We start from the raw sequence: 24056 nt of genomic DNA on the forward strand, positions 1-24056 counted from the left end.
AGCAATTCAACAAACTCATCAACTTCCCCAGTGACCTCAGTAGAGAAAAATGGAAATAAACATGTTAACAAGTTCATTCCTGGTGTGAGGCACGAAAACCTGAGTACATCAAACATCTTTCTTTAGACAGGTGATCCTAGGAGATTATGACAAGTCAGTTGAGCCATACCTTACGTAAATGTACCTATGTATGAAAGCTGATGACTAATTGAGTGGTAGAGATCAATGACTGAAATAGATTATCTTTCTCTTTGTTAGTTACAACCAAAACTAATAGCCAACTGAAAAAGAACAGGAAAGGTTTCTTACAAGGCATTCAAGGCCCTTATTATTCAGCTTCAATTTCCTTTTTCAGCAGTATGGATCCCACTACCCTGATATCTCCAAAGTTCCAGTCATACCAAGTTATTCTCCATTCGCTGGGAAGAGCTTGTATATGTCTGAAATGCCCTCCCAGTCTCCACCTATTATTCTTAAGTATACCCAAACCCTAATTAAATCAATACTTGCTCCATGAAGTTTCCCATCCTCTCTAAAGGGGAATGAGTCTTTCCCACATCTCGGTACTTTTGATACATTAATTGTGACTTTATTATACCCCTATAAGTCCTACCTTTTATGAAAGTAAATATCTGAGCAAGCAGCAGGTCTTCATCTTTATCTCTAGTGTACCCATGTGTTACATGAAATTGACAGTAAATACTTTTTAAAAGGAAATGATCAAAAGTATTATCTCCAAATGACTGAGGAATTCGCTTTTTCCTTATGGACTTGATTCTTTTAATACTTGGAAAAACTAAAATAAAACACAGGCAATTTTAGTTAGATATCCAAAGAGAGAGAAGGGAAATAGAATTTTTAAAATCTGCTATGGTAGCATATATGGAAGCCTTCTTCTTCTTTTTTTTTTTTTTCCCCCTATTTTTCATTTTAGCTTTCTTGTCTTTGAAGTGGGTACACAGAGTAAGGATGAAGCTTCATTGACATAGTCAATTTGATAAAGAGCCAAACTCCATCGTTGTGTAAAATGGGTATTTAATGAATCTAAGATTCTTGGGAAATGTCTAATGGACTAGGTTTGTTTGTTTCTTTGGATTTTTCTCCTTATGATATTACATTTACTATACATTTCCTAAACAAATAAAACTTATCAAGTTGCCACATTAGCAGTAGAAGGTAGAGTCCTCTAGGGAAGCAACTGTTCTTTGTCCTCTTCTGGGTCTTAGCTGACTCATCTATTATGTGATGACATAATACAAATTTTGTGTTTTTGTGTTTTACATTCCAAATGTAAAATCCTGTAATTTGTGTGTATGATGGGATCACATTAGTATACTGGCATTAAAAGACAAAAAACAAATTACTTAGCAAAATGTTACATATATATGTGTGTGTGTGTGTGTGTGTGTACACATACATATATATAAAGGGTTTGTTTGTATATATATGTATACACATACATATATATAAAAGGTTTGTTTAACCACAAAATTGTAAAGGTCTTCCTATGGTTTTGGTCCAATACTATTTAAGTAACCTAAAATAGTCTACTAAGTTGTTAATTCATTCATATATTTAGTTTACTCCCACAAATAGTCTAGTTGGTATATTAAACATGAACATTTTTCAAATATTCAAAGCATGTTTGTTTTCATTCACTGGTTTGTATATGTGGACTATGTGTCACTAAATCAAAGTTATAGAGTCATAGTTACTCAGACATTTAACAAAATCAGACCATATCCAAAAGAAGTCAACAATATGGTAATAAACACTTAATAAAGGCTCAAAAAATATAACCCATGATATTGATATCTAACAAAAGAAGAAACACTCTGCATGAGTCTGGCTGCTAGTCGTATTTTCAGTTTGACACCAGCCACAGTCCAAACATAACCAGACATGTGAGGGTAAAGGCCTAAAGAGGAGAAGACAGAAAATAGACATCCAAAGACCATACTCAGAACATGTAAATGACTAATATCCATCCCAGGCATCATTCCTAGATGATTCTTAGAGCTATTCAACTTCCTCTTTGTTCAAAGGATCCAAGTTGCTTAGGGTAATCCGAGGAATCTTTTTTGTTTAGGGTACCCATGAGACTCTTAGGTATTATAACATATGTCTTCAGGCTACTGATGCTCATTCCTACATAGATTCGATTTATAATAGTGGGAAGGACTTCTAAAATCTTGTAAATAGGCAACTTTTTATGAGTTGGTGGCCTTCTTTTAAACCAATTGAAAATGGTGAACAAATCTGAAAAACACACACACGTGATATACATCAATAATTTCAACAATCTCCACCACCCTACATTTACATGCCAAAAACTTCTTAAGTCATGACAGCTTTACAGATTTTGCTCTTTACTAGCTACTAAGATCCAGTAAATTTCTGTTCTTTGTTCTCAAAATAACTGAAAAAAAAAAAAAGAGTTTTCAATCACAGCAGTGAACATAAAGTTGGATGATTCAGGGAGCAAAGTAGTACTGTCACTAACTTACTTACAAAGAATTTTTCAAACTATTAATTCAACTCAGGTGGTAGTTGTACAGCTAAACCAGTGTGAAGCATACTACAGGTTGAGCACCCCCAATCTGAAAATCCAAAGTCCTAACTGCTCCAAAATCTGAAAAGTCTTGAGGGCTGAAATGATGCCATACTGGAATCATTTTATACCTGACTTTATGAGTCACAGTCAAAACTTCATTTCATGCAAAAAATTACTAAAAATATTTTATAAAATTAACTTCAGTCTATATGTATAAGGTGTACATGAAATGTAAGTGAATTTTCATGTTTTGACTTCAGTCCCATCCCCAAGATATCTCATTTTATATATATATGCAAATATTCCAAATCTGAAAAAATTCAAAATTCAAAACACTTCTGGTCTCAAGCATTTCAGATGAGCAGTACTCAACCTGTAGAGCTTTTCATTAAATTCCAAGCATTCAAGCAATTCATGCAGTGCAAGGGAGATAAAAGCTTAAGAACTTCATATAGCCAAAGTGTCTAGAGTCAGTCAGTAGGAGGGAAGAAAAATACAGCTAAACTAGTCTGTCCTAGTAATATCACAGAGAGTGTTAATCTATTGCCTAGCTTAGTAAAGTTCCTGCCACATACTAGTGTTAGATAAAGATTTTCAAATGAACTAATGAATCAGATAATCTTCCAGTGAAACTATCAGGTGGTCTTGCATTTCAACAAATACGTAAATTCTCTGGTATCTTCTACCTATACTCCGATCCCAAAATCAAGAAAAATCAAGTCTCCCTAACCTCTAGTTGTTAAACATGGTTTAAAGGCCTTTCAGAATTTGGTCTCTGTTTATCTCTCCAGCTCCAGCTCCAGTCACTTCTTCCCTAGAATGTGTACTCCAGCCAACTTCATTTCTTTCAGGTCCTCAAATGCACTGTGCTCTCTCATTTGTGAGCCTTTTATTGTTCCTTCTGTCTGGAAAATTTCATGTTCTTTTTACTAAGGTCTCAGTCTAGATTTCATTTCCTTTGGTTGCCTTTTCCTTCCAGTATTATCCTTTTCTCCCCTACCCACCCATCCAAGACTGCTAGGTGCCCCTCACGTATATATCTTCCTCTCATTTCATGATACTTGGTTGTTTCATTTACTATTTCCTCTGTTAGACTGGTCACATTGGGAGGGCAGCAATTGTGGATCTGTCATACTCCATCATTGTACCTCTACTGCCTAGAACCACACTGGACACATAGTTGGAGCTCAGTAAACATGTGTTGAATAAATATGTTAATGAATGATGAATAAATGAATGACAGAATAATGTTAGCCTTTTATGAGAATGAAAATAAAATTGTCTTTAGTTCTCACTTACAGTTACAAATTCTAAAATAAGTCATAGTTGGAAGGCATGGCAAGGAAACTAGCACAGCTATTCTAATTCCCATAATAAAATTTACTTTTATTCTGCAGTTCACAAATTACCAAGCAGAATGTCTAAATGACACTCTAAAGTACTTTCCATAAATTACATTTCCTCTCCCTGAGTCATCAGTTTGTTTTAAAAATTTATTTGAACACAAAGATAAGCAACTTTAAAAAATAGAATTTCTTGCCATCTAGGAAATAGATCTTTATATTCCAAAAATTCTTTTTGGTTATAAAAGTCTTTAATTACTGTAATAGCCTGCCTGGGAGACCTTCTGATAATATGTCAAATTGAGATATCTAAAGCTGACTTTCAGATTTCATTTCCTTTTTTTAATTCTACAAATTCACATTAGGCAACCCATATAAAAGACCCCATGAAAGCAAGTGTCTGTAAAGATCCACTTTTAAACTGGAAATGTTTTTCGGTGACTAATCAGAACTGTGATTTTAAAAAGCGCTCCCTCTCTTACAAAACATCACCACAAAAGGAAAATAAAACTCAGGGATTTCATCAGAGACTCTAAGGTTTAATGTCAGTGGCCTGACATTATAAATCAGCTACTTCTTCCGAATCCAGCTCCCCGCCCCCACGCCCCGCCTCAAACTCCGAAGGGTTGGTGGCATTATTTTTCAAACTGAAAAATTCCAAATTATTTATGAAAATTGGATTTTCTAGAAACAATTTTTTCAGCCCAATCATTAACTATCTTTCCCAAGTTTGTATGTGTGTGGTTGGAGCTGTGAGTTCTGTAATCTGATGTAATTATGGATCACCCTTTATTCTCTGCAGCCCATCCCCAATGGCCCCTGTAATAGAACAAATTGGATATTATGAGATAACCAAGGGCTGCAAGGCCTCTGGTGGTCACGGGAGACAAACACCTTCATCCAGAACCTGCTACTCATCCCCACGTCTCTGCACAAGGGTTCTCTTCCCATTCCACGTTGTATACTTTTTCTTCAGAAGTTCCTCTGGTGCAATCCATTCTATTTGGTTTCTCTGCCTCCCTCCCCCCAATCATCTGGACCCAATTTACAAACCCCAAACTGCCCAAGAATTTATGCAGGGCCTTTTCTGGGAGCGTCTGGAAGGGAAGTGTAAACCAGACAAGACAGAACCCAGGAGCAGATCTGCTTTAACCCGGGAGGTTGGTCACAACTACCAAGGGGAGTGTTAGTCACCAGCGTGGGCCTCGCGCGATGGCAGAGGGAAAGCCCTCAGGGCGGGAGCGGCAGGAGGGCAGCATGCGGAGGCTGGCTAGGCAAGAGCCTCTCTGCATCCGCCTCTCCTGGAGTCTCCAGGCTGGCGGGGCTAGAGCCTCTCTGCATCCGCCCCTGATCAGCGGGAAGATCTGTCAGTTTCGCAGGATCGGCTGCAATCCCCGACTCTCCAAGCTGGTCCACACAGAGGGATATTTATCGAGAACAGCGGCAGGAAATCTTCTGCCTGGGAACCCCATGCGACCTGCGTGAGCCGCTTTGAGAAGGCAACCCGCAGAGCTTGACCTCTACTCGCTCCCGGGACTCCCCAGCCTCCAGCACCGCGCTGCCCGCACGGGGTTGAGGAGGTTGGGAGGTTTCCTCTTCACTGTTGAATGGGGATGGGGGTGTGCGGGGAGGTGCATCTGGTCGGCTGGGAAGCCCAGCAGCGAGGCTTCCAGGGGTCCGAGGAGAGCGCGCGCGCGCACACCAGCCAGGCTGGGCTGCATGCGGCTGGGAAGCACATGTTCATACAAACACGACCACAAGGCGCTCTTTCTCCGCACCCCGCCTCCGCCTGCCCGCAGCTGACACGGTCAATTCTGTTCCCTGCCCTCCTCCCACCTACCCTCCTGAGGGGCAGCCTCTCTGCAGAAGACTTCCACAGCCGCTTCACCCTTCTCACCCAGGGGCCAGAAGCAAACTTGTGTAACCCACTGACCTCTTCCAGGGGGACCAGGGCATCCAGCCAAAGCCGTGCAACCCCTGGTCCACGCCCTTTTCCCAGTGAAGGCATGGGAGCAGGTACAGCGCCCAAAAGGGAGGTGGGGTGCCCGTCAGGACCCGCCCAAAACCTCCCCAGGAGGGGCAGGCCCGCCCCCGTGTCCTGCTCCCCTCCCCAGTCCCTGCCGCGAGTGCCACTTCCCGAGTGACAGGGCAGTGATCAGGGCGCAGCCTCGGCTCTGATGGGCAATGTTTGTTGGTCTTTTAACAAGAGGGGATATTGCCTCTGAGTCCGTGGGTAAAGCAACCCCTCGACGCCCGAGGTTCTGCAGCCACCCCCTTCCCCCAACTGGCGACCCTTCCTCACGCCCGTGTCCAGTGGTCCAGGCTGCGCACACCGACCCTGGGGGATCTCTAGCGTCACAGTAATCGCCAGGCTGGACGCCCTGAGAAGCACCTCGGGGAAGCAGGACTTCGACAGGGCCCTGCGGGAGGAGAAGGGGAGGAGGGCGCGAGGGCGGCGGGAGCCGGAGCCAGAGAGATCGTCGGAGTCAAGCTCTGGAGCTTCGGGAGCCGCTGCCCTGGACCTCGGGACTCGCTCCAGCGAACTTTTCCTCTCGAGCCAAAAGATCACTTTAGCATAAACTTCTGAGATCTGCTGGCACGAGGCATCCTTTCAAACACGGTATTTTACAAGCTGAGAAGACAAGGGGAATATACCGCGGGTACTTGCCCACTCCCAAAGCCAAAAAGTGCCAAGGAGCCGGACCTCAGGTCTCCATCAGGCTCAGCAGAACCAGGGGGTGGAGAGAGGGGTTGGTCTAACCTCTACCCTACCCGGCGGGTGGGCTACTTACGTTTTTGCCGTGGGGGAGACTTTTCCACGCCTTGTTCTGTGGGCTCCTAAATGCATTTGTATGCATTTGTCCGTGCAGCAAAGCGCTAACGGAAAACAGAAGCCAACTCTGAACTGCTTAGGGTGCAGGTACTGTCCATGAAAAAGGGAAAAAACAATCACATGAAAACCATGCTCCAAACCCGCAACAAGAAAAAATAGTTGGGGGGTGGGGTTGGTGAAGTCAGAAGGAGGTAGGAAATAGCACCCGAAGGGGAGGACAGGCTTCCTAGCTCTCTGGCTCGATAACGAACGAGCCCAGGGTTGCGCTCCCCGGGGAGGGCGGGCGAGGAGGTAAACCTCACTGGGAGGCCGCGGGGCGCCGGCGGCAGCGAGAGCCTGGCTGCTAGTGCAGCACTCAAGTTCACTTGCGGTTCAAAGGCGACTCTGTGACTCCAGTGGAGTCCTCTGCTTTGGGCCTGGGAGGAGAAAGCGGTGGGGGTAGGGAAGGAGATGAAGTCGGGGAGGAAGTCCTTGGAAAGAGCCCGCGCCCGAACATTTGTCAAACAAGCACACACACCCACTTCGGAAATCAAGTCGGTGCGAGGGGGCCGGTGGCAACTGCAGGAGCTCGGCGTTGACTGCCGCCGGCTGCTTTTGCCTGGAAGAAGAGGAGCCAAGCAAATCCGGCCGGTGTTAAATTTCACCGCTCACTGACTTGCAATGACATCACCAAACACAGCGCACACCTCCCCCTCTGCCCCCGTAACCTTCCCCGACCCAGCGCCCGTCCCAGGCGCCCCCGTTCGCCAGCCCTTCGGGGTCGGGCTGGGCCAGCCGCACCCCGGACACGCTCGCTGCTGCCTGGGTACCACCCGGATGCTCTCCTTCCCCACTTGTAGGCGGCTAGTATCCTTCCTTCCATACCATGTTCATATTCCATTCGCCATCTCAGCAGTCCCCAATTTGATGTTTTCCTCTTGCGTGTCTCCCATCCCCAATCTTTTTCTCTACCCTCTTCACCCACACCTTCTGAAATGACACTTAGAGGAGGCCTTCATTACCCTGCGACCTTCTTGCCTTCTTTGCAGTTAGGCCAGTGGCCTACGTGGTATTATTAAATAACCTTAACTGTTCTCATTTCTACCTTTCCTCCCTTCACTCTTACCTTTCAGTCTGTCCCCCTTACGACCTTCTACTGACTTTTCTCCTGTAATTCACCTTTCTGCCTTTTCCTGCCCACAAGTGTGTTTTACTGGTTCACATCAAGAGCACATCACACACACTACACTCACACCATCTCTCTCTCTCTCTCTCACACACACACACACCACCGCCTTAACAACTTGAATACCTTCTCCAATTTTTGTAGCAAATTTCTTCTTTTGACACAAGTCTCTATGCCCCCATGGCCTTATACTAAGAAATCCACCTTCTGATGTTTGCAAAAACAAAAACAGAAAACAAACGTTCTGATTTTATCTTCCTTATTAATAAGACTGGAAACTCCAAGAAGCCAGGAATCTATTATGTTGTTCATAGTTGTGTTTTTAGCACCTACCTGGCATATCTGTTGAATGAATGCTGTATATCACTGAGTATCATTTCTCCAAATTCTTCTTGTCTAGCCTGTGTGCCTCCCAGAGCTAATGACCCTTCCACATGCTGAAAGGGATCCCACATTACACACACATTATAAAGGTTAAAGTGATCATTTTGGTGAATGACAATAATTGATGTGACTCTCAAGTTTGGTAATTTTTTAAATGCAAGAATATAGAAATTCATCATGTTCCCCCGCCTCAATTTTTTGACTGTTTATTTTGAAATAATTTTAGATTATAGAAAGTTGCACAATAGTACAGAGTTCCTATATATACTTCCCTCAGCTTCCCCTGGTGTTAACAACTTACATAATCAAATTACAGTTATCAAAACTGGACAATTGGGCTGGGTGTGGTAGCTCATGCCTGTAATCCCAGCAGAGCAGGCCAAGGCAGGCAGATCACCTGAGATCAGGAGTTAGAGACCAGCCTGGCCAACATGGTGAAACCCTGTCTCTACTAAAAATACAAAAATTAGCCAGGCTTGTTGGTGCACACCTGTCATCCCAGCTATTCAGGGGGCTGAGACAGAAGCATTGCTTGAACCAGGGAGGCAGAGGTTGCAGTGAGCTGAGATTGTGCCACTGCACTCCAGCCTGAGTAACAGAGCAAGACTCCATCTCAAAGATAAAAAAATAAAAAATAAAAACCCTGGATACTCAACACCAATATAATACTAATAACCAATCTATACATCTTATTAAATATTGTCAGTTTTTCTATTAATGTCCTTTGTCTGGTCCAGGATTTTACTCAGGATCCTACACTGTGTTTAATAAACTAACACAGTGATTCACAGAATTGTTAGGTCTCCTTAGTCTCCTCCCATCTGTGGCAGTCCTGTCTTCCTTTGTCTTTCACGACCTCAACACTCTTGAAATGCACTGAACAGTCATTTTGTGGAGAGTTCCTCAATCTGGATTTGTGTGACATAGTCTCATGATTGGGTGCAGGTTATGCATTTTGGTCAAAAATACCACTGAAGTGATGGTGTGCCCTTCTCAGGGCATCAATCTCAGGTGTATATGAGGTTAATATGTCACCTCCCAGTGATGTTCACTTTGATCACTTAGTCAAGGTGCTCACCTCACAGGACTCGCCATTGTAAAATCTTCCCCCAGTTTTTGTAACAAATAACCACAGCTTTCTGAAATATTCCTAGAAATCCAGGACTGAGGGAAGGCAGTCATTCTTAAATGCCCTTAATTTCTGGTTTTTGTGCTTTTTCCTACTAGTCAGCTAAAGAAAGACAGCTAATTTGGCTTGATGGAAAGAACAATAGATGAAAATTGAGTAGAGCTTAAGTAACTCAATCTCCATCTCCATTTTTCCATCAGATACACTTCTGGAATAAAGTCTTTTTTTCTGCTTACAACACTGAGTCTGAAGAATAGAATGCTGTATGAAATGAAGTTATTAAAATATATTTCAGGTTATTTGAGCATAAGAAGATGACAGTTGCTAGTTAGAGTTAGTGGAACACTTACTATGTAGAAGATGCTCAAGGGCACACATACCCTCAGAGTACATTTATTTGGGGAGAGGAGGCATTTGTCCAGTAAAAGATAAACAATGTAAGTTTTAACTGCTATAGACATTATAGGATGATGGAGATTAGCATAGACCAATTGATCGAGACAGATTAAACAGATAACCTTGGGACTTAGCTGGTCCATGAAAAGCAAAAAGGATTTATAAACATAGAGAGGAGAAAGGTATTATTTTTGAAAATGGATGTTAGATGACTAACAGCACACGAACCAAGAAGAGTATATCTAAATTATATCTAGAGAAAAAGAAGAGATTCGTCAGTATGGATTAGAGATTTCTGTATTGGAAGAGAGGTTGAAGGCAAACTGTGAAAGTCCCTGAATGTCAGGATAAGGGTTCATTTATCATATTACCTACTATGTGCCTAGAATTCTTCTGGGCACTGAGTTACAGCAGTGAACAAAATACATGAAAATCCTTCCCGTTATGGAGTTTAAATCCTACTGTTTAAGATTTATGCCTATAGCCAATAGAAAACTATTAGACTTTCGCTTGCTCCACACTCCCATTTTAAGATGAGTCAGCATCAGATGCCAGGATTGAAAAGGGGATAAGTTAGGTGTAGATGTTGAGATAGGTTCCGACTATAGTCAGAATGGTAGAAAAGCTAAATAAGAGAATCATTATTAAAATAAATCAATATCTGATAATTGGTTAGATTGGGAAGGGAGAAGGCATAGATGAAATTGAAAGCCTGAATGATAAAGAAATTATGATATTGGCCAATGAAAAAGAGTCAGACAACTAATTCACATTGAGGCATATTATATTATGTTTGAAGCCATGGTAAGACATTCTTTTGGAACTATTCAATAGAGTAGAAGAGAGAGAGTTCAGGAGAGAGGCCAGAACTAGAGTGTTAGATTTCTTCATCATCTGCACAAAATGGTATGTGAAGCCTTGACAGTAGTCTATTTTTAAAGAAGAGACTATCAAAACAGGGAATAGAACACCAAGGATACAAACTTAGACTCCAGAAAGTCTAAGGAAACAGTACAGAATTAAAGGAGATAGAACAAGAAGCATATAACATTATTTAAATAATAGTATAGGAGCTTAAAAAACAATATAGCAAATACTTAATAATGCTTACTATGCATCAGGATTTATTCTAAGTGTTTATTATAAACTTATTTTATCCCTTAAAATTATATTAAATTAGATAGTATTTATCTTCCTTATAAAGAGAAGGAAATAAAGGATTAAATAGCCTGAGATTATAAGAGATTATAAAACTGATTTTTTTTTTTTTTTTTTTTTTGAGATGGTGTCTTACTCTTGCCCAGGCTGGAAAGCAATGACAGGATCTCGGCTCACTTCAACCTCCGCTTCCTGGGTTCAAGTGATTCTCCCACCTCAGCCTCCTGAGTAGCTGGGACTCCAGGCGTGCACCACCATGCCTGGCTAATTTTTTTTGTAATTTTTGGTAGAAACGGGGTTTTGCCATGTTGGCCAGGCTGGTCTTGAACTCCTGACCTCAGGTGATCCACCCACCTCAGCCTCCCAAAGTGCTGGGATTAAAAGCAAAGCGTGAGCCACCATACCTGGCCTAATCATCAACATTTAAACCAATTCAGACTGACTCTGGATGAAGTCCATACCCTCAATAATCTCTCTCTCTCTCCTCTCTCTCTCTCTCTCTCCTTATAAGGATATGAGATTCAGTATATAATGAAGGTGGCATTTCACAACTATATAGAAAGGAAGACCTGCTTTACAAAGAGTGCTGAAACAATTCATCTTGAGGAAGGAAAAAGTTATCACTACCTCATGCTGTATACCAAAGGAAACTCCATATACATTAATGGGCTGTTCAAAAATATTAAATTCTGAAAAGATTTAGAAATAAATATATGTAAAAATGTTCTCCTTTAGAGGTGAGTCTCTTTTAAGAATAAAAGCACAGGACAAAACAAAAAAATTATTTATATTTACTAATTTATCAAATATTTATGGGACAGCAATAGGTTCCAAACACTTTGCTATGAACTGGGGATGAAAATCATCAGGCAGATTCATGCCTGCTCTGGAAGATGTGCAGTCTCTCAGAAATACAAAGCTGAATGCAGTGCAATTTAAAATTTCCAAGTCATAAAATAAAGAAACAAAAGTCTCACACAATATAAACAAATGAAGAGACAAATGACAAACTGAGGTAGCATTAAAATGCTACCAACTTTAACAGAGAACCTAATTTATTTGTAGTGCATGGCAGACAATTAACATCTTTAATAAACTTTTATGTTGAAATAATTTCAAATTTATAGCAAAACAGTGTGAAAAAATTTCTGTATGCCCTTTCCCCTATATTCAGCAATGTTAAAATTTTATCACATTGATGGTATTATATTCTCCCTCTTTCTCTTTCTCCCTAAAATGTTTGAGAGTAAACTACAGGCATTATGCTGATTAACCCCTTTAGTATACACCATCGGTGTGTATTTCCCAAAAATGAGGATATTCTTTTCCACAACCACAGCTCGATGATCAAAATTAGGAAATTAATATTTACATAGCACTATTATTTAATGTATGGAGCTATTCAAATTTCATAAATTATTTCTGTTTGTCACAGGAAACTCCCCCCTCCCCTTTTTTTCTTCCTGCTTCAGGATCACATCTTGTATTTACGTGCATTTAGTCTCCTTCAATCTGGAAAAGTTTCTGAGGTGGAATGACCAAACCATCACTGTTTGTCCAACTTTCCTGCTTTTGGCACTGAAAGTTCTATGTCTTGGGAACCCCACTCAGCCCCAGGCAAACTTGAATGGTCGGTTATTTCATGACCTTGACCATTTTTAAACAGTTCAGATTTTATTAATTATTTTTGTAGAATGTCAAGATCGTTAATATGTGAAGATTTCTTTCTTCCATCCTTCCTTTCCTTCCTTCTTTCCTTCCCTCCTTCCCTCCCTCCCTCCTCCCTCCCTCCCTCTCTCTCTCTCTCTCTCTCTCTCTCTCTTTCTTTCTTTCTTTCTTTGACAGAGTCTTGTTCTGTCGCCCAGGCTACAGTGCAATGGTGTGATCTCAGCTCACTGCAACCTGTGCCTCCCAGGTTCAAGTGATTCTCCTGCCTCAGCCTCCTGAGTGGATTGCTGAGACTACAGGCGCCTGCCACCACGCCGAGCTAAATTTTGTATTGTTAGTAGAGACAGGGTTTCACCAGATTGACCAGGCTGGTCTCAAACGCCTGACCTTGTGACCCACCCGCCTTGGCCTCTCACAGTGCTGGGATTACAGGCATGAGCCACCGTGCCCGGTCATAGATTTCTTATGTCATTAAGAAAAGTGATGAATATAGATAGAAGTATAGAAAATGCAATTTACATAGGAAGAAATAAAATTGGCCCAAAACATATAAAAATATTTAACTAATTCAGTTCAAAAAATGCAAGTTAATACAATAAGCTCCCAGAGCAAATGACAAAGATTGTTTAAAATGATGACATCCAGTGTTGGTGAGGGCAGTGTTAAGCAGGTACTCTTAGATACAACTAGAGAGAAAGTTGACAGTACTCAGTAAGAGCCTTAAAAATGTCATATTTTTTAAATCTAGAAATGCATCTTAAGTAAATACCAATCAGATTTTGCCCATGAAAACATATGTAAGGATGATAATTACAGTGTTATTATATTTCTAGGTAAACAAATCATAGTACATTCATACAATACTATGCAACTACAAAAAATAACATTAGGGATAGTATTTCTTAACATGAAAAAATTCTTAAAATATTTTAGGTGGAACAAACAAGATTAAAAACTCTATCCTATATATGAGTGTGATAGTATATATTGTGTATCCTAGAAAAAAGACTGAAGTGAAATATACCAAAATATTAATAGTAGCATAAAGAGAATTTCTGGGTGGTAAAATTAGGGATGCTGATTCAAATTTTATCCTTTATTCATTTGCATTTTGCCATTTTTATTTTTTACAATAAGCATGTATTATTTACATACATCAGAAAAGGACATAAGAGTTTCAAGATTGAGGGAAATAGATTGGGCTCCTGAGGACTGTATGGATGGTTTGGAATAACTAACATGGAAAAGATTCTAGGGAAGGAGCAAAAAGACATCAATAAATGGATTAAGATGTGTTTGTGTAGCTAGAGAAAGGCAGAGCCATAAAATGAGCTCGACTCTAGAACAACCAAACAGGTAGATATGTAAACACTTGTATAGTCATGCCAGGGGGAAAACTACATTTTTAATGCCACATTGAAAGTTCGTCTTCAAAAATCTCCCTAATTGTTTGTCTATAACAAGTTAAAGCAAGCTGGAGCCTTCTACTGGAGTAGTCTTCGAGGAAGGGTAGAATTTATATTTGAAATTATAAAATGACAGGTTGATATGCTTCCATTCAGAGATGGAGGTTTTTCATATTCAGTGCTCCCAAGACTAGTTTTCTACTAACCAGTTACTAATTTTTACAACGTCTTCTAGTGTAAGGGGAAATATTATTCTTTTACTAATGGAAAGAAGAGCATGAATGGAATTGGACTGCAGAGAATTCTCAATCAGCTGAGATAGTTACACACAACTGACGGATGTTTGCTTGAATATCTATGGAGTCTCATTTAGAAGGTAACTGAAGAAAAGTAGGCTGAGATAAGAATATAATAGAACAAATAAACAAGATTTTCAATTTCAAATGTAGGTAAGGATAAAACATAGTATTTTCTTTAGAAAGTATTACAATAGGCCAGGAGTGGTGGCTCATGCCTGTAATCCCAGCACTTTGGGAGGCCAAGGCGGGCGGATCACCTGAGGCTGGGAGTTTGAGAACAGCCTGACCAACATGCAGAAAACCCGTTTCTACTGAAAAAAAAAAAAAAAAAATTAGCTGGGTGTGGTGGCACATGTCTGTAATCCTAGCTACTTAGGAGGCTGAGGCAGGAGAATTGCTTGAACCCGAGAGGCAGAGGTTGCAGCGAGCCGAGATCAAGCCATTGCACTCCAACCTGGGCAACAAGAGTGAAACTCTGTCTCAAAAAAAAAAAAAAAAAAAAAAAGAAAGAAAGAAAGAAAAAAAGAAAGAAAAAAAGATGACACATAAGAACACAGAGTCAATCTCATGATCCTCTCTCATCACCTTTAGCAAAAATTCCTCCACCTTACTACGTACATTAGAAAATTCAATATGGGAAATTTATATTTTCTCTTTTGCAACAATTACAAAGTGAACACAGGCCATACACTTTTTCACAAAAGGAAAACAGACAAATGGTAAGAGTATTTTCTGAGGCGTAGAAGTGGAAGAAACTTTTCCATATTTTGGAATAAGATTCTTGCAACAATAATGGCAATATTATGAAAGATCATAAAAATATCAGTTTTTCCATGGAACAGGAGGAAAAGTTAATTTGCACCAGGCCAGTCTGTGAAATTAATAGGGAGGCAATGAATGCCTGCAGATGCCACCACATGATTTCAAGTCTTGGCATAAAATGAGAAAGGGGGTATCCATTTCTACCAAAGTAAAACTTCTATCAAAATCTGTTTAGTTCCTGCAAGGAGATTTAATTCTCCTACAAGGGAAATTTAATAAAAATACGAATATTTTAGCATATGCAAAGTTCAAACAATCATATTCAAAATTATTATGGTGATGTCAAGATTGCTTAAACTCTAAACAGCGGAGCTCTAACGGACACATGCGATTGTTTTCAGGTAGTCTGCTGAAGAGAATTTGGGGAACAAAGTAAAGCTGGAGTAGGGAGACAAAGAGATAACTGATATTATCACACATTTCTGTGTCATGGGCACAGTTCTAGGTGGTTTACCTTATTCTACATAATCCTTTCAATTACCCAGTGGGGAGACATTAGTATATTCATTTTATAAGTAAGAAAACTGAGGCTCTAAGAGGTTAGTTTACTTTTCCAAGGTCATACAGCAAATAAAAGGTAGATTCGGAGCCTTGGCTCAGATCCCTCACTTCCTGAAGTTCATGCTCTGTGGAATCCAATGATTCTCAAACTTAAGTGTGAATATAAGTCACATGAGTGACTTCTTACAATTACAGATTCTTGAGTCTTATGCCTAGAGATTCTAATTAGGTCTGAGGTGAGTCTCAGGAATCTGTATTTTTAACGACAGCATTTGTTAAAATTATTACACGTAATCATGATGCAGATAGACTGGTGATCTTATATTAACATGTTAAGCCACTCCTGATTTAGTTACCAACACAGTACTTACAGACTGCTGTGAAATCTCTTAATGAGTAGATACTCTCGTTCATGATACCTGGGAAGAATAAATGAATGAGAATAAGAACAAAAGAGTAAGTGGCTTAATTGAAATTTCATTTTTAAATATTTATTGAATGAGTGAATGAATGAATAACTAAATAAGGAGTTGCATGTCTAATATGCACCAGGCAATGTTCTAAGACCAGGAGTTATAAAGATATATGGTATAATTATCACCCCCAAGGAGCTTGTAACCTGCAGGGACAGAATTTAATAAGAAAAACCAACTGGTATAGATGATAGAAAAAAATAAGAATAGCCAACTTGGTGATATAGGGCAAGTGGGGTACAAAGGAATAGAACGCAATCCTATTGTGGGTGAGCGGGAACATATAAAGCTCAGATTTTTACAAATAAGTAGGTATTTACAAAGTAGACAAGAAAAGTCAAGCCAGTCTGGGCAGAGGTGGCAGTGTGGGCAATTGCATGGAGAGATAAAAGACCCTGGCACTCTTACTGGGGACCTATAGCTGTAATGGCCACAACATAGAGATGAGGCTGGAAGGGTCATGTAGGAATTTTCAGGAATCTGGACTTAGCCTAATTTTCTTCTCTATTAGACTAGAGTATCTTGAAGGATTTTTTGTTGTTGTTATTGTTTTTGTTTTTGTTTGAGACACGGTTTCACTCTCACTCTGTCGCCCAGGCTGGAGTGCAGTGATGCAATCCTCAGACTCCCCGGGCTCTGGTGATCCTCCCACCTCAGCCTCTGGAGCAGCTGGCACTACAAGCACATGCCACCACACCCACCTCATTCTTTTTTTTTTTTTTTTGTAGAGACAGGATTTTACCACACGTTGCCCAGGTGCTGTTCTTGAACTTGGGCTCAATCTGCCCACCTCAGCCTCCCAAAGAGCTGGGATTACAGGCATGAGCCACCATGCCCAGCCTAAGGGTTCTTTTATATTAGTGCAAATGGTAATGATGCCTTGGAAACTGATGAAACATTTGAGAGAAGCATGCTTAAATGTTACTCAGTTTAAAATATGGGTCCTGGAATTTAAGGGTTTTTTTTCTATGTTTAGAACATAAGGCACCTTAGAGGCACAGACTTTATTAAAGTAACAAGGCATGCTGCAATAACCAGGTGGGGGCCCATGCCAATAGCTGAAAGGACTCTTTAGCTAGGAACTTTAAGAAAATGACAAAAAGAGTCATTAGAAATGGCAATATTCACTTTGGGAAGAGAACTACGTACATTTTGTCACATAGTTGACTCATACATGTTTACATACAACAGATTACAAATGACAAAATACCTCAGTTCCTCCCCACAAGGGAAACTGATGAAAACCTTTAGCTTGGTTGGTGAAAAATTTTTTTCAATATCTGACTCTGTCTGGATTTCCTCTCTTTTATTACTCAAACGCTGTTGATCCTCTTTGTTGTTACTGTTTTCTCCCTAAATCTGGTTATGCTAGAATATTTCTTCCTCTGTTGTGGGCCTTTATTCTGCCTCTTACAAATTTACTCACATGTGTATTTAAAACAGTTGGCAGAATGATTTTCCTTTCTTGGTTTGCCTGGTCCTGGATCTAATGAGCTCCACACAATGTGTTCTTCTTCCATGTGGATCCCCAGGGTCTTCTTGCTGCTTTGGGTCATGTGCTGCCTAAAAGGTGTTTGATTCTGAGTTTTGGTGGGAAGTGTGACATGTTGACTGGGACTAGACAAGAAAAAGAGTATTTCCCTTAGATAGAAACAGCCACTTTTGCAATATTTTGCAGAGTACGAACCGTGAACCATTTCAATCCCATCAATCACTTCCCTTTGAGCAGGGTCTCAAGTTTACCCAGTTCAACCATTTCTTTTTCTTTTTTTTTTTAACTTTTATTTTAGGTTCAGGGACACACGTGGAGGTTTGTTATATAGGTAAATTGCGTGTCACAGGGTTTGGTGTCCAGATTATTTCATCACCCAGGTAATAAGCATAGTACCCAATATGTGGTTTTTCCATCCTCTGCTTCCTCTCACTCTCTACCGTCAAGTAGGCCCCAGTGTCTGTTGTTTCTTTCTTTGTGCCAATATGTACTTGATATTGAGGACGCACTTATAAGTGAGAGCATATGGAATTTTGTTTTCTGTTTCTGCATTAGGATTTGCTTAGGACTATGACCTCAAACTCCACCTATGTTGCTACAAAGGACATGGTCTCATTCTTTTAATGGCTGCATAGTATTCGATGGTGTATACGCATCACATTTCTTTATTAGGTCTTCCATTTTGGGGCATTTAGGTTGATTCCATGACTTCGCTATTGTGAATAGTGATGTGATGAACATACACGTGCATGTGTCTTTATGGTAAAAGAATTTATTACATTCCTATGGGTATATGCCCAATAATGGGATTGGTGGGTCAAATAGTACTTTTGTTTTAAATTCTTTAAGAAATCACCACACTGCTTTCCACAATGGCGGAACTAATTTAGTTTAGTCATTTCACACCTACTGTAGCCTAGCTTGCCTGTGCAAACAAAAGCTGGAATTGCCAGGAACTAAGATTACATACCTCTGCCATCCCAATTACTTGTTTCTTATTCTTCCTGTATGCTGTCTCACAATTCTAGCCATTTAGCCTAGATTCATACTGTTCATTTGTAAAGTGAACTAAATGGAGAGTAATAACAAATTTGAAGGCAAACAAACAAGAATAAACACCAAAAAAGATAAATTAAAAGGGAAACATATGTATAACAGATTGCCCCACTAGCTACTCTGATATTTGATTTTGGTCCGCCCTTCAAACAAATCTGTATGTGTAAAGTTTAAGTTTAAAAATATTAAAATATGGCCACAGGGATGTTTGTTACCATGGGCATCATGCCTACATAGTAAAGTGTTACAGCGGCGCCATTCATACCACTGAACTTCACGATCTGTCAGCATTTCCATTTTAAAACCCTTTCTGAATGAATTCCAAAAGCTACAGCATTACCAGGGAGCCCATTAATTTTCAAATGTATATATAAAGTTAAATTAAAACTGGTACTTTGGAATTTGCCTTTAAACTTTTGAGGATTTCTCCCCTGAGTCCCTCTTCCCATTAAAAAATAATTGCTACAAACAATGTGCCCCTAATACCAGATGTAGTAGCATGTTGGAGACAGGGGAGAGACTGATTGGAGGACAACTCTCTACAGAGATACATTTTTTTCTAAACCTTTTAGTGTATCTTTACCCAAATTCTTTTACAGAACTATTATTATAGAGCAATTTATAGAAATAATAGATATTTAAGGAGTGAAAGGAAAGTTTCTACCCAGATTTACTTTTCCTGAATCTCCTCTGGCAATTTCCCTCATTTTTCTTTTCTATTTATTTATTTATTTATTTATTATACTTTAAGTTCTAGGGTACATGTGCATAACGTGCAGGTTTCCTACATATGTATACCTGTGCCATGTTGGTGTGCTGTGCTGCACCCGTCAACTCGTCAGCACCCATCAAGTCATCATTTATATCATGTATAACTCCCCAATGCAATCCCTCCCCCCTCCCCCCCCCCCTCCCCATGATAGGCCCCAGTGTGTGATGTTCCCCTTCCCGAGTCCAAGTTTCCTCATTGTTCAGTTCCCACCTATGAGTGAGAACATGTGGTGTTTGGTTTTCTCTTCTTGTGATAGTTTGCTAAGAATGATGGTTTCCAGCTGCATCCATGTCCCTACAAAGGACGCAAACGCATCCTTTTTTATGGCTGCATAGTATTCCATGGTGTATATGTGCCACATTTTCTTAATCCAGTCTGTCACAGATGGACATTTGGGTTGATTCCAAGTCTTTGCTATTGTGAATAGTGCCGCAATAAACATACGTGTGCATGTGTCTTTGTAGTAGAATAATTTATAATCCTTTGGGTATATACCCAGTAGTGGGATGGCTGGGTCATATGGTGCATCTAGTTCTAGATCCTTGAGGAATTGCCATACTGTTTTCCATAATGGTTGAACTAGTTTACAATCCCACGAACAGTGTAAAAGGGTTCCTGTTTCTCCATATCCTCTCCAACACCTGTTGTTTCCTGATTTTTTAATGATTGCCATTCTAACTGGTGTGAGATGGTATCTCATTGTGGTTTTGATTTGCATTTCTCTGATGGCGAGTGATTATGAGCATTTTTTCATGTGTCTGTTGGCTGTATGAATGTCTTCTTTTGAGAAATGTCTGTTCATATCCTTTCCCCACTTTTTGATGGGGTTGTTTGTTTTTTTCTTGTATAGTTTGAGTTCTTTGTAGATTCTGGATATTAGCCCTTTGTCAGATGAGTAGGTTGCAAAAATTTTCTCCCATTCTGTAGGTTGCCTGTTCACTCTGATGGTAGTTTCTTTTGCTGTGCAGAAGCTCTTTAGTTTAGTTAGATCCCATTTGTCAATTTTGGCTTTTGCTGCCGTTGCTTTTGGTGTTTTAGACATGAAGTCCTTGCCCATGCCTATGTCCTGAATGGTATTACCTAGATTTTCTTCTAGGGTTTTTATGGTATTAGGTCTAACATTTAAGTCTCTAATCCATCTTGAATTAATCTTTGTATAAGGAGTAAGGAAAGGATCCAGTTTCAGCTTTCTACTTATGGCTAGCCAATTTTCCCAGCACCATTTATTAAATAGGGAATCCTTTCCCCATTTCTCGTTTCTCTCAGGTTTGTCAAAGATCAGATGGCTGTAGATGTGTGGTATTATTTCCGAGGACTCTGTTCTGTTCCGTTGGTCTATATCTCTGTTTTGGTACCAGTACCATGCTGTTTTGGATACTGTAGCCTTGTAGTATAGTTTGAAGTCAGGTAGCATGACTCCTCCAGCTTTGTCCTTTTGACTTAGGATTGTCTTGGCAATGTGGGCTCTTTTTTGGTTCCATATGAACTTTAAAGCAGTTTTTTCCAATTCTGTGAAGAAAGTCATTGGTAGCTTGATGGGGATGGCATTGAATCTATAAAAACCTTGGGCAGTATGGCCATTTTCATGATATTGATTCTTCCTATCCATGAGCATGGTATGTTCTTCCATTTGTTTGTGTCCTCTTTTATTTCACTGAGCAGTGGTTTGTAGTTCTCCTTGAAGAGGTCCTTTACATCCCTTGTAAGTTGGATTCCTAGGTATTTTATTCTCTTTGAAGCAATTGTGAATGGAAGTTCATTCCTGATTTGGCTCTCTGCTTGTCTGTTACCGGTGTATAAGAATGCTTGTGATTTTTGCACATTAAGTTTGTATCCTGAGACTTTGCTGAAGTTGCTTGTCAGCTTAAGGAGATTTTGGGCTGAGATCATGGGGTTTTCTAAATATACAATCATGTCATCTGCAAACAGGGACAATTTGACTTCTTCTTTTCCTAACTGGATACCCTTGATTTCTTTCTCTTGCCTGATTGCCCTAGCCAGAACTTCCAACACTATGTCGAATAGGAGTGGTGAGAGAGGGCATCCCTGTCTTGTGCCAGTTTTCAAAGGGAATTTTTCCAGTTTTTGCCCATTCAGTATGATATTAGCTGTGGGTTTGTCATAAATAGCTCTGATTATTTTGAGGTACGTTCCATCAATACCGAATTTATTGGGCGTTTTTAGCATGAAGGGCTGTTGAATTTTGTCAAAAGCCTTTTCTGCATCTATTGAGATAATCATGTGGTTCTTGTCTTTGGTTCTGTTTATATGCTGGATTACGTTTATTGATTTGCGAATGTTAAACCAGCCTTGCATCCCAGGGATGAAGCCCACTTGATCATGGTGGATAAGCTTTTTGATGTGCTGCTGAATCCGGTTTGCCAGTATTTTATTGAGAATTTTTGCATCGATGTTCATCAGGGATATTGGTCTAAAATTCTCTGTTTTTGTTGTGTCTCTGCCAGGCTTTGGTATCAGGATGATGTTGGCCTCATAAAATGAGTTAGGGAGGATTCCCTCCTTTTCATTGATTGGAATAGTTTCAGAAGGAATGGTACCAGCTCCTCCTTGTACCTCTGGTAGAATTCAGCTGTGAATCCATCTGGTCCTGGACTTTTTTTGGTGTGTAGGCTATTAATTGTTGCCTCAATTTCAGAGCCTGCTATTGGTCTATTCAGGGATTCAACTTCTTCTGGTTTAGTCTTGGGAGAGTGTAAGTGTCCAGGAAATTATCCATTTCCTCTAGATTTTCTAGTTGATTTGCGTAGAGGTGTTTATAGTATTCTCTGATGGTAGTTTGTATTTCTGTGGGGTCGGTGGTGATATCCCCTTTATCATTTTTTATTGCATCTATTGATTCCTCTCTCTTTTCTTCTTTATTAGTCTTGCTAGCGGTCTGTCAATTTTGTTGATCTTTTCAAAAAACCAACTCCTGGATTCATTGATTTTTTGGAGGGTTTTTGTGTCTCTATCTCCTTCAGTTCTGCTCTGATCTTAGTTATTTCTTGCCTTCTGCTAGCTTTTGAATGTGTTTGCTCTTGCCTCTCTAGTTCTTTTAATTGTGATGTTAGAGTGTCAATTTTAGATCTTTCCTGCTTTCTCTTGTGGGCATTTAGTGCTATCAATTTCCCTCTACACACTGCTTTAAATGTGTCCCAGAGATTCTGGTATGTTGTATCTTTGTTCTCATTGGTTTCAAAGAACATCTTTATTTCTGCTTTCATTTCATTATGTACCCAGTAGTCATTCAGGAGCAGGTTGTTCAGTTTCCATGTAGTTGAGCGGTTTCGATTGAGTTTCTTAGTCCTGAGTTCTAGTTTGATTGCACTGTGGTCTGAGAGACAGTTTGTTATAATTTCTGTTCTTGTACATTTGCTGAGGAGTGCTTTACTTCCAATTATGTGGTCAACTTTGGAATAAGTGCGATGTGGTGCTGAGAAGAATGTATATTCTGTTGATTTGGGGTGGAGAGTTCTATAGATGTCTATTAGGTCCGCTTGGTGCAGAGATGAGTTCAATTCCTGGATATCCTTGTTAACTTTCTGTCTCGTCGATCTGTCTAATGTTGACAGTGGAGCGTTGAAGTCTCCCATTATTATTGTATGGGAGTCTAAGTCTCTTTGTAAGTCTCTAAGGACTTGCTTTATGAATCTGGGTGCTCCTGTATTGGGTGCATATATATTTAGGAGAGTTAGCTCTTCCTGTTGAATTGATCCCTTTACCATTATGTAATGGCCTTCTTTGTCTCTTTTGATCTTTGATGGTTTAAAGTCTGTTTTATCAGAGATTAGGATTGCAACCCCTGCTTTTTTTGTTCTCCATTTGCTTGGTAGATCTTCCTCCATCCCTTTATTTTGAGCCTATGTATGTCTCTGCATGTGAGATGGGTCTCCTGAATACAGCAGACTGATGGGTCTTGACTCTTTATCCAGTTTGCCAGTCTGTGTCTTTTAATTGGAGCATTTAGTCCATTTACATTTAAGGTTAATATTGTTATGTGTGAACTTGATCCTGCCATTATGATATCAACTGGTTATTTTGCTTGTTAGTTGATGCAGTTTCTTCCTAGTCTTGATGGTCTTTACATTTTGGCATGTTTTTGCAATGGCTGGTACCGGTTGTTCCTTTCCATGCTTAGGGCTTCCTTCAGGGTCTCTTGTAAGGCAGGCCTGGTGGTGACAAAATCTCTAAGCATTTGCTTATCTGTAAAGGATTTTATTTCTCCTTCACTTATGAAACTTAGTTTGGCTGGATATGAAATTCTGGGTTTAAAATTCTTTTCTTTAAGAACGTAAATATTGGCCCCCACTCCCTTCTGGCTTGTAGAGTTTCTGCCGAGAGATCTGCTGTTACTCTGATGGGCTTCTCTTTGTGGGTAACCCGACCTTTCTCTCTGGCTGCCCTTAAGATTTTTCCCTTCATTTCAACTTTGGTGAATCTGGCAATTATGTGTCTTGGAGTTGCTCTTCTGGAGGAGTATCTTTGTGGCGTTCTCTGTATTTCCTGAATTTGAATGTTGGCCTGCCCTACTAGGTTGGGGAAGTTCTCCTGGATGATATCCTGAAGAGTGTTCTCCAACTTGGTTCCATTTTCCCCCTCACTTTC

General features: G+C 40.1%; 1 protein-coding gene across 1 annotated transcript in view; it reads right to left on the minus strand.

Moving 5' to 3' along the window:
* COL24A1 (collagen type XXIV alpha 1 chain) overlaps positions 1-7127 on the minus strand; it is a 388650-nt gene extending 381523 nt beyond the window's left edge. Inside the window, exon 1 of the mRNA XM_033225467.1 lies at positions 6690-7127. Within this exon, the coding sequence (XP_033081358.1) occupies positions 6690-6745 (56 nt within the window). The 5' untranslated portion in view covers positions 6746-7127. The remainder of the gene's footprint in view (positions 1-6689) is intronic.
* Between the last annotated feature and the right edge of the window lie 16929 nt (positions 7128-24056).

The sequence above is a fragment of the Trachypithecus francoisi genome, unplaced genomic scaffold, assembly GCF_009764315.1.
Source record: "Trachypithecus francoisi isolate TF-2019V2 unplaced genomic scaffold, Tfra_2.0 Lachesis_group12, whole genome shotgun sequence".
In the NCBI taxonomy this organism is placed as follows: domain Eukaryota; kingdom Metazoa; phylum Chordata; class Mammalia; order Primates; family Cercopithecidae; genus Trachypithecus; species Trachypithecus francoisi.